The following is a 15,999-nucleotide window of genomic DNA, read 5'->3' as shown; positions in this document are numbered from 1 at the left end:
GAACTACGATAATGGCCTTGCCAACATAGTGAAACCTTGTCTCTACTAAAAATATAAAAATTAACTGGGTGTGGTGGTGGGCACCTGTAATCCGAGCTACTCGGGAGGCTGAGACAGAAGAATCGCTTGAACCCGGGAGGTGGAGGTTGTAGTGAGCTGAGATCACACCATTGCACTCCAGTCTGGGAGACAAGAATGAGACTCCATCTCAAACAAACAAAAAGAACTACCATAATGGGGAAAGTCAAGCCTAAGCCTATGAAAATTCCATCTCCCACTGGTGAAAATTACACATGAAAAAAGGACACAAAGGTGATGGCCCACATTATATTCCTTTTTTAATTCACCAGTCTGCCCCCCTAAAAAAAACAGGTGCATTGATACATCCTGAAAAATGACAGTGGACTACTATAAACTCAGTCAAGTAGTAGCCCCATCTCAGGTTAACTTGCCAGATGTTGCGTCTTCCCTAAATAATTAATACCACCCCAAGTACAAGATATGCAGACACTGAATTGGTAAATGTGTTTTTTTCCATTCCTATCAAGAATGACCAGAACTACTCATATACACCTGGGATGGAAAAAAGTTCTTTCTAGGGTTATGCTAATTCTGTTGCTTTCTACCATAATACAGTCCAAAAAGACTGAGACCATAGGACATTCCACAGAACATCATATTGATTCACTACATGGTGAGAAAGTAGTAATTATATTTGAAGTCTTGTTTAGTCATATACTCTTTAGAGGGTAGGAGGTAAATCCTACAACGATTCAGGGGCCTATAACACCAGAGAAATTTTTAGAGACCTAGTGGTCACGGGAATGGTCAGATCATCCCCTCTGAGACAAAGGATAAATTATTACCTCTTGTACCTACCACCAATGAGAAGGAAGTACACTGCGTGGTAGGTTATCTATTTGGATTCTGAAGGTAGCATATACCACACTATGGAATATTGCTTGGACTCAATTGCTAAGAATTACAGAAGGCTTCCAGCTCAAAATGGAACCCAAAGCAAGAAGATGCTTTAGATAAAGTCCAACCCTGTCACTTGGGCCACATGATGTAACAGACTGCATGGTATTAGATGCATCTATGGTGGGAAAAGAAGCCATATACAACTTATGGCAAGTCTCACTAGGACAATCACAATGTACACACTTGTTTCTGGAACAAGACCATGTAGTCTGCAGTGGAAACCTATATACTACTTGGAAAACAGTTCTTGGCATGCTCCTAGCCCTGGTGGAGGGCAAAGATCTAGTCATAAATCAATGACCAAACAGCTAGAAGTGCCCATTATAAGCTAGCATCTGCTAGGTCTGCAAACTGAAAGGCTAGATAAGCCAAACAATGATTCATTATAAGACAGAAGTAGTGATCCATGTTTGCACATCAGTAGGGTCAGAGGGCATGAGTAAAACACATATGAAGGTAACCCAGACTTCCATGCCATCTACTAATATTGTGTTGTTATCTCTCCCTCAGCTCACATCTATGGCCACACAAGGGGCCACTTATGGCTACCTGACAAAGGAGGACAAACATCATGCCTGGTTCACTGATGGGATAGCTCAGCATGTGTATAAAAGCCAAAAGTAGACTGGTGCTGTACCACAGCCCTATTCAAGAGTGGCCCTGAAAGAAAGCAATGAAGAAAATAGGGCAGGGCTTCAGATGGTCATCCACTCTGTGTAGAAAAAGAAGGTGCCATGAAGTAAGAATATATACAAACACATAGGCAGGTAAATGGCTTGGCTAATTAATAGGTCAACAAGGAAAAAAAATTGACAAGATTGAAGAAAAGGATGTCTGGCGAAGTGGTTTTTGAAAATATCCATGGGAATAAGGGGGAAAAAAAAAGATGTATGTATCATGCTTTAAAGCCCTTTGGGTAACTGGGCTCTTTGGATGGTCCTTGAACAAACCATGTCTTCCAGTATTCATGCCCTTCTGTAGATCCCTCTCCATGTATTTTCTGTGAGTTTTCTTTAATATCAAATAGAATATGGTAGGAATGATGCCACATGAGTTCAAAGCTAGGACAGAATAGTGGTGTCTCAGAATTATAGCTCTGTGAGCCCTGAGCTATCATATAAGAAGTCCTGCTAAGTGGAAACTGCTATGTTAGGGAGACCAAAAGTAGGTGCACTGGTTCAGAATCCCATCTAACCATCCCTGCTAAGGTACCAGATGTGCAAAATAAGTCATCTTGGACACTCTAGATAAGCTCGTACCACCAACTAAATTCCACCAGTGTCAACTTTTTATAGCAGCATATGAAGAAGAAAAACTACACAGTTGAACCTTGCCTGAATTCCAGACTCACAAAATCATGCAAAAGGTGGTATTTCTAGGTAGTGGCACAAAGTGTTAACTACTTCTCTTCACAAAAATCAAGTATAAGTCTTGAAAAATTGGTCACAACAATTGCATGGCTGTGGAAACCAAACAAAAGCAGATACCAAATTGAGAAAAACTTCTAGAGCTTCAGATAGTAACAACAGATATATGTTACCTTCTTACCTCGGGTTGCTTCCATAACTTTCTTCTACCAGAGTACATACATGGAAGGGGTCTACTGAAAGGATCAATAAATCTATCAGTGTGATGATGGCTGGGAAAACCAGCAGCTTTTTTGCTGCCAGAAGACATAAACTTGATTTGGAGTTGAGCTGAAAACCCAAGGTTTTTTCAGCTAAAAGAGGCAAACCCAGTAAGAAACAGAAAACCAGCAATTTTTCTAGCCTAAGGTTGTGGTCCAACAAAGGGTGAAACAGATCAGTCTGAAATTTAACAGGAAGACCATGGAAATAAGAGACCCTCAGAAAAGCTAAATACACTCTCCACATATATCAGGCTAAGAAATTATACCACTTCTTAGTCACAGGGGAGATCCTGAGAGAGCATGGTAGAAAGTAAAACCCAAGAGTTACTTGAGAACTGGCTGAACTTTAAATGCGTCCGTATACCACATAAAGATTAAATGGCATAAGGTGAAGGCTTTCAAATTCAAGATATTTGAGTATAATTTCTGCCCCAATCTTTGGCTAACAATTTGGATCATGACCCAAAGAGTAGAGACTTCAGAGGGACACATACCACAGGGAGGCAAATTCTACATTTTAAGTCCAAGAAAGTTACTGAAAAAGGGAAAAGAAAAAAGAAATATAATCCTCAGGAAAATCTGTAAGAATCCAGAGTTATTACATGATCATCATTTAAAATGCCCAATTTTCAACCAAAAATTATAAGACATTCAAAGAAATAGGAAAACATTACTCATAACTAGGAAAAAAAATCATTCAAAGAAACTGACTGCTATGTACTAAATGATTGCATGCCCCTCCTGCCAAATTCATGTGTTGAAGCCTTAATCCCCGATATAATAGTTTCTGAGGTGAAGTCTTAGGGAAGTCATGAGAGTGGAGCCCTCATGACGGAATTAGTACATTTATAAGAAGAAACGCAAGACAGATTATCTCTCCCACATCACGTAAGAATACAGCAAAAAGAGCTATTTGCAACTTGGGAAGAGGGCTTCCACTAGACACTGAATCTGCCAGTACCTTAATCTCAAACTTCCCAATCTCCAGAACTGTAAAAAATAAACATCTGCTTTTTAAGCTATCCAGTCTATGGTAATTTGGTATAGTGGTCTGAGCTAAGACACTGACTCTCAGTGGGATAGATGTTGGATTTAGCAGACAAAGATTTTAAAGCAGCTATTACAAATACGTTCAAAAATGAAAAAAAAAAAAAAAAAAAAAAACCCTTGTCAAGGGATTACAGGAAAATATGATAACAACTCAGTAAGTACACCTAATTTTATTTCCTAAAATAAATTATATTGCTTAAAAAGTGAAGCAAAGTAATTTAAATTAAGAAGAAAATAAATGCCCAGCAGAAAAAGGCATAACAAATTATAACAATGTTTAATTTTTAAAACTTAATTTTTTTAGTTTTTAAAAGTTAAAAAAGTATAAATGATTATTTGCTCACTTTTAGAAAATATCATCAACTGATCTCAAGATAACTATCGAAAATGAACAATGCATGTAATCCAGGGATTGGCAAACTTTTTCTCTGACGAGCCAAATAGCAAATATTTTAGGAGCAAAAGAGCAAATTCGAGGCTATTATGTAGGTCTTAAGTAATAACAGTGAAGACAAATTTCCACAATTTTTATTGATGAAACTTAAAATATAAATAGTTGACTGTAATTTTTGAAATATAGACCTGTACATTTTGGGGATAATATTTCACGTAATTGGGGTCCAATGTTAGTGTTTCCCATCATCAAAATTTCATCTGCTACCACTGATCTGTAATAAGAGGTATTTGATCTTCAAAAATTTTCTTTTCATATAGATAGGTACTGCCAAACACTGATATCAATTGATAAACATATATAATCTAACTATGCATATTTATCCCTTGTAATACATTTCTAGGTTTTTACTAGATTCTTCTACTAAAAGCTTAGTATGTTATTATATTACAGATTAGCCATTTCTAGTTGAAGGTCCTCAACTGCACAATTAAACAAATTTTGAAATATGGAGGTTTCTTTGTATTCACATTGAAGTCTGATAAACATTGCTGGAACTGTAGTTTGAGCTTAGAAGATATTTCTACTGCAAAATTCTGCGGGGATAGAGATCTTGCTATTTTGTTTTAACTTTTAACACCAAGTCAAGTATATAAAACGGCTTGACATTAGTTAAGATTCAAACATTAATTGTTGAAATAACTTTACCACAGGATAAATTTCTCTTAAAAAATAGTTACTTTTTGTCTCACAATTTTGGGTTAAGTTCATTAAGAAAAGTCACCAAATCTGGTGACTTAAATTTTCAAATTTTTCTGGACTTTGCTTTCCTGTGAGTTGATAATATTGTGATGGGTGTTTAATTTGGTAACATGTGATAAACACTCCACGGTGCCTTACAGCGGTAACATTCAAAGTCCACTTTCCTTATCCTTTCTTGATATGACATAACATGTGCACAGTTAATAAAAAATAAATGAAATGTCACAGCATGGTTGTGTGCATGCTACTCAAAACACTGTGGAGTCACAAACATGTCACTATAATTTGTAGTTGCTGAGTAGCACTGCAAAGCAATGAGAGCAAACATGTAATCTGTCTCGACTACTCAACTCTGTCATAAAAAAAGTATTGATGAAAGAATCGATAGGCAATACATAAATGACTGGGTTGGCTGTGTTTAAATAAAATTTAGTTTATATACACTAAAATTTAACAGTGTGGCGATTCCTCAAGGATCTAGAATTAGAAATACCATTTGACCCAGCCATCCCATTACTGGGTACATACCCAGAGGATTATAAATCATGCTACTATAAAGACACATGCACACATATGGTTACTGCAGCACTATTCACAATAGCAAAGACTTGGAACCAACCCAAATGTCCATCAGTGACAGACTGGATTAAGAAAATGTGGCACATATACACGATGGACTACAATGCAGCCATAAAAAAGGATGAGTTTGTGTCCTTTGTAGGGACATGGATGAAGCTGGAAACCATCATTCTGAGCAAACTATTGCAAGAACAGAAAACCAAACATCACATGTTCTCACTCATAGATAGGAAGTGAATAATGAGAACACTTGGACACAGGAAGGGGAATATCACACACCGGGGCCTGTTGTGGGGTCAGGGGAGGTGGGAGGGATAGCATTAGGAGATATACTTAACGTAAACGATTAGATAATGGGTTCAGCACACCAACATGGCACATGTATACATATGTAACAAACCTGCACGTTTTGCACATGTACCCTAGAACATAAAGTATAATAAAAAATAAATAAATTTCATGTGATTTTCATATCACAAAATATTTAAGTTTTTTTAAACACTCAAAAATGTAAAAAACATTCCAAGCTCAAAAACAAGAGACACAGAGAAAAGTGATGGGTTGAATTGGGCCCACAAACCATAGTTTAACTATCCCTAATCTAGACTGCATTATCTGACCATTTTCTCAAGTGAGACTTCCTAATAAATGGACAATCTCCCACATGCAGTAAAATTACATTGTATATCCAAAAAGTTGAGGCTTAAATAAGAAGTCAAGTTGTTTTGCTGCTAAATCAACTCTAAAATCCTTTCACTTGTGTAATATTTCTAGCACAGGCTAACAAAAATAAAAGCCTATCCCAGATACGATTTTCTAGGATGAGTCAACCATATATGCAGTTAAATTTACAGTCCAAGATTTTACTCCTGTACCCCAAAGGTGGAATTCTGGAGCAAGAAAAAATGCTATCTTATTTCATGTTTCATACTCTAGTACTACATATTATTGACATTTGATATATTTTAGTTGAAAGCAATAATGAATAAATGAATGAATGAATCTACTCTATACCTCTTGAAATATTGAATTAGTCGTAGACCCAACTTGTCTGCTATTTCAATGCTTTTCAGCTCAATTATAAATGCCCTATACACCATTTGTAATACCATAAGGGCATTTGCTCTTTTATGTCTCTCATCAATTAATAATAATAATAATATAATAACAATATATCCTCCATAAAAGTATACATTTTTCTATCCATTGAACAAATTTAATCATCAAATGTTTAAAGCTCTACTAAATATTAAAATCTAGGCATCCTCTACTGAATTCTAATCCAACATAACAGCTTTCACTTTCAATTAAAATTTGCGCCAGGCGCAGTGGCTCACTCCTGTAATCCCAGCACTTTGGGAGGCTGAGGCAGGAGGATTGCTGGAGCCCAGGTGTTCAAGACCAGCCTGGGCAACACAGTAAGACCTCATCTCTAATAAAAATTAAAAAATTAGCTGGGCTTGGTGGTGCAAGCCTGTGGTCCCAGCTACTCAGGGAGCTGAGACAGAAGGATTTCTTGAGCCCAAGAGGTCAAGACTGTGCTAAGCTATGACCATGCCACTGCTCTCCAGCCTAGATAACAGAGTGAGACCCTGTCTCAAATTAAAAAAAAAAAAAAAAATTGTTATCTAGCCATCTAAAAATTTTTAACATATTCTTATTATTAGAACGTGTCCTAAAAATTTTTGAGTCCAGTTAGTTTCGAATTCCTCAGATGTTTAATTGGTCTCAGATACCACAAATTAATATTTTTCTTACACTGCTAATGTACATTGTCTTCAACAGCCTATTTTCTTTACAAACATATAGTAAATTCATAACTTAAAAATTATAAAAAATTATGAGACTATGTAAGGCAGTAAATTTCACTAATGATACTGACAACATCTAAATTCAGACAAATACAAAGTCGACATTTTTGGGGTTTGTTTTTAAAGCTTAAAGGATTTTTATCCTTTCTGAATAAAGGATATTCTTCTATCTGAAAGGTGTAGTCTATTTTTCCTTCCTCCTATGCTAGGTGGAATTAATCCACCACCATCTCTATTCACCCTCTCATCTTACAAAATAAGTAAAAGTGTGTTGTGCTAATTTCACATGTAAGAATTGATTCAAACATTTCATAATTTATAGCTAGAAAACTACCATACACATGTATTCTTGCATTTTCTAGGCCACTTTTTACACAAAATTTTATACAGAAAAAAATAAAGGCCTGCAACTACCAGGTAAAAATAGTCAGATTAGGCCATGGAATACAGAAGAAGCTAAAACTCCCCACAACAGATTGTAACTTAAAGAAGATCAAATGGGGCATCTTTTGTGCAGTTGGTCAAATGGTTAACAACATGGCTATTTAATTAAAGTGAAAAATTACACTGGATTATAATATTAAGATTAAAATTAAGATTAAAATATATCTAAGGAAAAGTTCAGAATCTATTATACGAGATATTAATTCGCCACTGAAACTAATTTCTAGACCTTTCTCTGGGTCTAAAAGTGAAACACGAGCATCAAGTGAGTCACAAAATTCTAATATAAGCGAGTAACTTTTTGGTCATAATCTACAGAAAGAAATATATATTTTACATTGTAACAAAGCAAAAATTTACTGAACACAATTACCCTTACTCTGTGAACTTGACTTTGATATTTTCTTTTTTTTTTTGAGACAGAGTCTAGCTCTCTTGCCCGGGCTGGAGTGCTGTGGCCGGATCTCGGCTCACTGCAAGCTCCGCCTCCCAGGTTCACGCCATTCTCCTGCCTCAGCCTCTCGAGTAGCTGGGACTACAGGCGTCCGCCACCTCACCCGGCTAGTTTTTTATATTTTTTAGTAGAGACGGGGTTTCACCGTGTTAGCCAGGATGGTCTCGATCTCCTGACCTTGTGATCCGCCCATCTCGGCCTCCCAAAGTGCTGGGATTACAGGCTTGAGCCACCGCGTTTTCTACTCTATTCTAGTCTACTCTTTTTTAAAAAATGATGGTTATGATCCTCTCAATTGGTTCTGAAAGTGAAGTGGGGAGGAGACCCAATGAAGGGGATAAGGATGAGGACGAGGGTTGGAGATGGTGAACTTTGCCCCACAAGAGATATTTTGTAATGTCTGGGGATATTTTTGGCTGTCACAACTGTGATTAGGAGTGCTACTGTCATCTAGTAGGTAGAGGCCAGGGATGCTGTTAAATACCTTACAGTGCATGAGATAGTGCAACACAACAATTATTCAGCCTCAAATGTTAGTAGTGCTGAGGTTGAGAAACCTGCTATAGACTACTCAATAAGAAATAATAGAAAATAATAGATAAAATTAGAAATCCAATGTTACTTTTAAAGGCTACAAAGAAATATATTTTAAACTTTGAGAAGAATGTTCGAAATATTTAAATTCAGAAATACTATGACATTAGCAATCTAAGACTTACCTCCTTTTATAAACCAAAGGCAAAAAACAAACAAACCAAAAAAAAATGAAAAAAAAAAAAATCAGTTTGCAATTTCCTAACCCAACACAAAGTATGGGAAAGCGATAAATTTAGTGTTATAAAAAGCAAACTATATCACATTGAGTAAAAGAAAAGTGTTACAAGACATACAGAGCACGCAAAATCAGTAAATACAACTAATGCTTCTTTCCTCTGAAGTCCTATGGTACCTGTTTAGTACAATGGCCTTATATTGCTAGTTATTTTAGATTCTCAATTTCTAGGATAGAAAAAATGTGTAACTCATTTCTACATTTTCCACTGGATCCAATCCAACACCTTGCAAATGATAGGTACTGAAAGAGTTCTTGGCAGAAAAATGAGTAAATAGGTGTTCAGTATTCAATGAGACACTGAATTACATCTTAAAATTACATCTCAACAAGTTAAGCATATTCTTTCTACCCTGAAAACAAGCTTCATCCAATTTAGGACAGATCTTGGAAGAGGTGAAACCAACACAAATGACCACATCCGTATGACCACAATTATACTTTCATTCAGAGCTCTTGAGAGTTGTCCTATAGAAGTCTTAACTATCACAGAGCATTAAGTAATCCAAAAATGATTTGAATACTGTATGATGAGTATTGTGTATACACAATCTCATCTGATCCTTACAATGACTGAACAATAGAGATACTCTTATCCTGATTTACAGATTTATAGGTAAAGAAACAGACCTAGAGTGGTTAAAAAGGTAGAACTAAATCACATAGTTAGTGAAGGGTTTGATCATCCTCTTTTATTCCAAAACTGATACTCTTCCCATGAAACCTCTGTTTTTGTTACACAAACAATGGCCCAGTCATTGTAATTAGCAGCATCATTTAACAGAATATACTGAATGAAATGACATTTATTATAAATTTGAGTGAAACTCTGTATATTTAAAATAATGAAATCCATCTGAAGTGACAATTAAGAGATGAGCCAAAACTTAAAGATAGAAGAAGAAAAGAGACTATCCAAAAGGACAGCAGAGAAAAAAAAAATTAGGTAGAGTAAATTATAAACTTGCTACCAACTGCCAAGGAATTTTATTATTTATAGACCAGGAAAGATTCTGCTATGTAGTAGAAGCTATGATGTACTAGGACCTAGAAAAAAATTATTTTGCAATGATAATGTTGCTTGGTGCTATCTATAAAGTGTTGTTAACATTTTAAAATTAGATAACTTGATGAAAATTTGCCTTGCATATTTTTGAAAGATTATGCACAAAATTGAAAAGAAACAGAAAAGTAAAGACAAGGAGAAAGATATCGGAGTTGTAAAACACATTCTTTGGAGTTATTTAGTGTAAGGATAATAAAACAAAGTGGTGATTATTTTTTAAAAGTTGGTTGGTTCTCAGAATGATGTCTCTACATACAAAAATACAGAAAAACAGGTTTAAAATTCACTAACAAAATTTCTTGAACTATTAGGAAGAATTTTCAAACATTAGTTAACTATCAAAGATGAACCACAATGTTAGATACTTCTAAAGGTAATTTATTCCCAAATCAAATTGCCAATTTTCCACAAATAATAAAAAAAAATGCTACTTTAATGATGAAAAGTCAAGACATGATATAACTCAATCTCTTTCCCATAATATCCCAGTGTCTCAACAGCTACAATTTATCCTCACTGAAGTCAATTATTGGGGAAATATTAAACATAAAAAAGATTACTTCATTCAAGTTTATTCCTCCAAATTCAAATTAAAGTGTAGTTTTCTGCTGAATACATGTTGGCAGAAACTGTCCTCTGTGAAACAAATGATTAAATACATGAGAAAGAGGACTATTTTCAACAGTGTCTACTAGAAGTTCAAGTTTGGTAATAAAAAAAATGTGAGAGGCATTTTTTTTTCTATATTTGATAAGTGTTTTAGCTTTGCTAATTTGTTTCAAATAGGATTTTAATTTAACCTTTTTACTTATATGAGATTTTTATAAGTGGATACTTCAGAATACTAAAATAAAGATATCACATATAAAAAAGCTTTCAAGCACTGAATTGATACATTTCTGGGTTTTTTACATTTTTATGTGGTACAAGTGAAGGCATTACTTTAGCAAAGGATAACAGAAATACCTACCAGATAGAATCTAAACCAAAGCACCAAAGATAACAAAACTATCCTTTTTCTTATTTTTTAGTATCATGATATACTCTGGCAAATGTGAAAAATGACCAAACTAAAGATGATTAAATATACTTAAGGAAGTACTACAGCTTAGGGAAAATAAAATTTGTACATACTCCATAAAAAATTAATTAAGATTGACAGTTGCTCTTTATAGATAACTATATTTTAATAAGTAAGTTTTTCTTAGTATTTATCATTTGAATGCAACAAATATGAAATATCCCTAACTTGATTTTTTAAAACTGCATATGCATTTCCCCAGTCCCATTTGTTGAATAGTTTATCTCTTCCCTCTTGGATTGTTGTGCATTTTATATTTTATCATTTATTAGTTTTAATATATTAAAATTTCACTGATACGTCCAAATTATCTATCGGTACTACATTTTCAATTATTGTCATTTTATACTATCTGGTCAAGTGAGTTCTCCCTCACTACTCTTAACTATTCTTACAAGTGTTATTTCTTCCAGATTAACTTCAGAAATAAAATACTTCAAGGGTCCAATTGGTATTATGTCTAGAATGTTATTAACTCCAAGAGATTATCTGCAAAGAGCTTGCATCTTTATACTACTTAGCCTTCCTAATTAGGAACATGAAATGAACCGCTACTCACATCTTCCTTATGCTACTCAGTAAAATTTTACGGCTCTTCCTGTAGGCTCCTCATTTCTTGTTAGTTATTTTTATATCACAGTATTTATTTTTAATTCAGAATGGAAACTCTTAATTTATGTGTTCTAGCTAATTATTTTGGTACAGTATAAAATGATTCCATAATCATTTCATACCTAGCTCTGTTCTTGAATTCCCTTAGTGATTCTTGTTGATTCTATAAAGAAAAAATGGACTATTCATCAAATGGTATAAGGAAATTGGGGGTAGGAGGTACTGGTATGATACTCATCAATCTGGGATATTTTTCTCATACACAAAAATAAATTTCAGAATGTTTAAAAAGTTAATGGTTAAAAAATAATTTTAAAAAGACATAATATACAGTTAAATACTTAATTGATTTGGAAGTGAATAAAGAGCTTTTAAAGATGAAAAAATGGAAAAAAATTCACCAAATACAAAGGTTTAGCTACATTAAATTCAATAGTTTCAAATAAACAAAGTAAAATACTAGGTAAACATTAAAATGAGAAATGTATTTGGCAAATAACAGTTAAATGGGGTAAAATCCTAACTATATAAAAAGTGCTTTTAAATCAATAAGAGAAAAACTAATACCCAGAGAAAGAAGGGCAGAAAGAATTAAAGGAATGAACAGATAATTCACAGAAGATATCAAATGTAGATAAACGTATAAAACATTCAACTTTACAATCAAATTCAAATTAAAATGACAAAGAGATAGCATTTTTGTGGCTATTCAATTGGCAAAGATTTGGTGAATTGAGAGTGAAAACTTAAGTATATCTGACAAGAGTAAAGCATGTTACAACCTTTTTGGAAAGCAATTTGGTAATCTGAATTAAAGCTTAAAATAATCCAAAGTACAAATATATATTTCTGAAATACTCAAGAGATGTAGGCAAAAAGTATGTATAAAGATAACCATTATAATTTACATTGGCAAATGGAAGCCATGGCAATGCCCCAAATAAAGAAATATTTAGTTTGTGGTATAATCTTATGATAGAATGTTAGTGTAGCTATTTAAAATGTATTACTAAAGAATACCTAATGGTTTGAAAAAAAACCACTTATGATGTGATAACAATTGAAAGCATCAGTATACAAAATTATACATAGCAAGATACCAATTTTATAAATCTATAAACCATGCATGCATAGGAAAAAAAAGAAGGAAAATACAATAAAAGGTTAACAATGGTTATATCTGGGGGAAAGAAATATGGATAACTTGCATTTCATTCTTTATGCTTTGAAGACTTTTTCAGATGTTTTATAGGGAACATATTGTTACTTTTATAAGGAGACAAAAAATTAAGGTTATTTTTAAAACTACAGTTAATGGATATTTTTGAAATATGCTGTCAAGTGATACAAGAAAACTTTCAGAAACAAAGCAAGAAAGCAATTTTTAAAAATCAATAGAATATCATTCTGTTGTTCTTATACATGAACAACAGAAGATACGTTTTATAACATTAAGTTTTCTTCACACATTCGATACCATTAAAAGACTTTTAAAATAAAGCTAGTAATAACCTATTACATTTTCACTCAGAAATACAACCTATAAAAAACGCTTACCTAATCAATTACAGCAAAATGTGTAAGTAGAAAGCTTACCTTTTTCACTTACACTCTCACTTTCAATCTCAACATCATCACAACTTGTATATTCGGGCGTGGAAGCCAATTCCTCCTCTGAACTGCTCAACGAAACCTGGCGCATTTTACCTCCTTTCTTTGATTTATGAGGCTTTGGTGGGGGAGGTCTCACTGACTCTGACTGGTCTGAACTGAGAGAATCATTCCTTAACATTGTTTCCATTTTTTCCCGTTTCGTTTTTCTTACAGCAGAGCTAGGATCTAAGTGGTGCTGTTTCCGTAGTGAGTCAGTACGCCTCAAGTCTGGTCTATCTATGGGTAGTGGACTCCTCCTGGGGGTAGGAGGACTATGGTTTGTGGTCCTTTGTGCATAAGAACTTGGTCCCTGAGCCTCTCGAGTTCTTTCCATTGAATAAGATCGCTGATTTTCCATGGCAGCTCTACGTTCAGATATAGATCTTTGCCTTGATGGTCGGTCCATCCTTAGCATAGAAATCCTGGAATCTTCCAGGTCAGCATTTGCCAAAGAAACATCACTATGCCTTCTCTCATGCCGTGCCCGGGACACTTCAGCATGGATCCGCATTTGTTCTTCATAGGGTTGTGGCTTTACTGGATAACGGGCCAAATTTGGATCACTTCGGTAGCGTGACTGGTACTCTTCCTCTCTCCTTTGTCTTTCGTATTCATCTCTGCTTTCCACATCCTCATCATCCACAATATATTCTTTGGAATGCCTATGACTTCTCCTGTTGGAGTCCCTATAACTTAAATGATCAGAGTCTTCATAAAACTGAGGTTCATGTTGAGATCGCCTATCAGCATAATCTGATGGAGATCTAGGCATTGCGCTATCCGAAGTAGCATACTGTGAATATTCCTCTCTTTCTTCCCTTTGGTCGTATCTTCTATTCTGATCTCTGGACACAGATGGGCTTCTTTTCCTAAGTAACCAAAGGAAAAGAACAACGAGAAAAGCAAAAATTTATCAATTTTACATTTCATTGATTTGCTGCCAGGTTGATGGATAACTAAGTAGTCCTTTTGCCTTTTTAAAATTTCATTTTAAAGGCATACCAAAACAATGGTTTTAGTAGTATTCATTATATTAAGTTCAAATAAGTGCCTGCAACACTACATCTGGAATATGCTTATGCTCCAAAATTAGATAATATGATATTCCACTGCTATAAAATAGCCTTTATTCTAATTTCCTTGCTTGGCTTGCTACATACACTTCCACTATCCACCAACTATTATTCAGCAGCTTAGAAAAATATTTTCTTCCATCTTCTCTATATCTAACATGTTATGAAAGTTACCTGAAAATGTAATGAAGCCAAACTGATTTGGCTCAAGAGTTGAATACTTTGTTACTAAAACAAAGTGCTGGCTCTTAAAAATTGTTTTCATTCATCATCTGTCTAGTTCATTCCTAGTATTGGTCCACCTAAATTTTCATTTTATCATCATGTCTCCAACCTTTTTTTATTGATCTAACTTGAGATAAGCAATTTAAATAGATAAATAATAATGATCCATTCATTACAAAAATCCTAGAAATCAGAAAAACTGCTATTTTTATTCCATCTTCATTTAGATTAAGGCCAGCATGGTGATATTATTCTACTAAGTCTCTACATCTGACCCCTCATATTTCCTTATAGTCTCAGAAGAAGAAACTGCTTATTACCTTCTCAACTTACCCTTCTAACACTGGTAAAACCTAGTGAACCTTGCAATCAATCACACATAATACCCTGTTAACAAAATATTCACACCAACTTTTTCTCTGGAATAAACTCAGATAATATCAACTATTAGTCATGAAAAGCAATAGGATTAGAATCCTGAAGATAACAGAAAAGGTTTAGAAAACTATTATGGGGATTTTGCCAGGACATGAACAGCAGATAATGAGAGAATGAAGTCAGTTGAAGTTAAAGATGACTAAGATTCAACAGTTCAGTTGTGAATTTCTTAGTCAATGGTTTATTAGCCCAAAAGCAAGAACAGAGAAAGGACAGAGTAGAATGACCCAACCTGGAAAAATCAGCACTCTTCTCTAATATCCCCCCTGGGTCACAGAATCTTTTCCCCTCATATTTGGAATACAGTCTGCCAATCTATCAATTAGGTTCACTAACAAAAACAGAAGTTATTCTAGGTTTTCCAGGTAGGAAGGGTTTTAATTCAGGAACCAGAAGCTACACAACAGTTGAATGGGCTACAGGGATAAAGGCCAGGAAAGTTAATGCTGATGATCTTAGCCTGAAGATGCAAAGACAAGGGTTCTCAAAATGGACATTAGAAAGCTGCTGTGAGTGTCAAGAGTCTATGGACATCTGCCAGCAATTATCTCAAGCACCTAAAGCATCAGGGTGGCCAATTAACAGGAGTTTGCCCAGGAGCCACTAAGACTTTTATATCTGCCCATCTGCTAGCCAACAACTAACACGTGACAATAATGGCTTCTGTATATCCTCCACCTTTCAAATCTCATGTAAGTACAGAGCCAGGATAAACTCAAACCTGGAACTATAAAGGAATAACTACTGTAGAAAGTGAAAAAAATTAGTCTATCCCTTAAATGTTTCATAATTAAGAAAGTGGATGTGACATTTTTTAGCATTTACATTTATATATAAAACATTTAGACTTAATTACAAATCTTTTAGATTACAATTGTTACATAAAACCATAGATTCCTACAGTTTAAAATTTA

The 15,999-nt window shown here is 34.5% G+C and overlaps 1 protein-coding gene across 22 annotated transcripts in view; it reads right to left on the bottom strand.

Moving 5' to 3' along the window:
* Positions 1 to 15,999, bottom strand: part of RIMS2 (regulating synaptic membrane exocytosis 2) — a 775,110-nt gene that overhangs the window by 371,141 nt on the left and 387,970 nt on the right. For all 22 annotated transcript variants that reach the window (XM_031935886.1, XM_031935888.1, XM_031935883.1 and 19 more), the window contains one exon: positions 13,293 to 14,218. In XM_031935886.1, coding sequence (XP_031791746.1) covers positions 13,293 to 14,218 — 926 coding nt within the window. The remainder of the gene's footprint in view (positions 1 to 13,292; positions 14,219 to 15,999) is intronic.

The sequence above is a fragment of the Piliocolobus tephrosceles genome, chromosome 7 (genome assembly GCF_002776525.5).
Source record: "Piliocolobus tephrosceles isolate RC106 chromosome 7, ASM277652v3, whole genome shotgun sequence".
Taxonomy (NCBI): domain Eukaryota; kingdom Metazoa; phylum Chordata; class Mammalia; order Primates; family Cercopithecidae; genus Piliocolobus; species Piliocolobus tephrosceles.
Note: the sequence above shows the minus strand (reverse complement) of the source record. Positions and strands in the feature narration are given on the sequence as shown.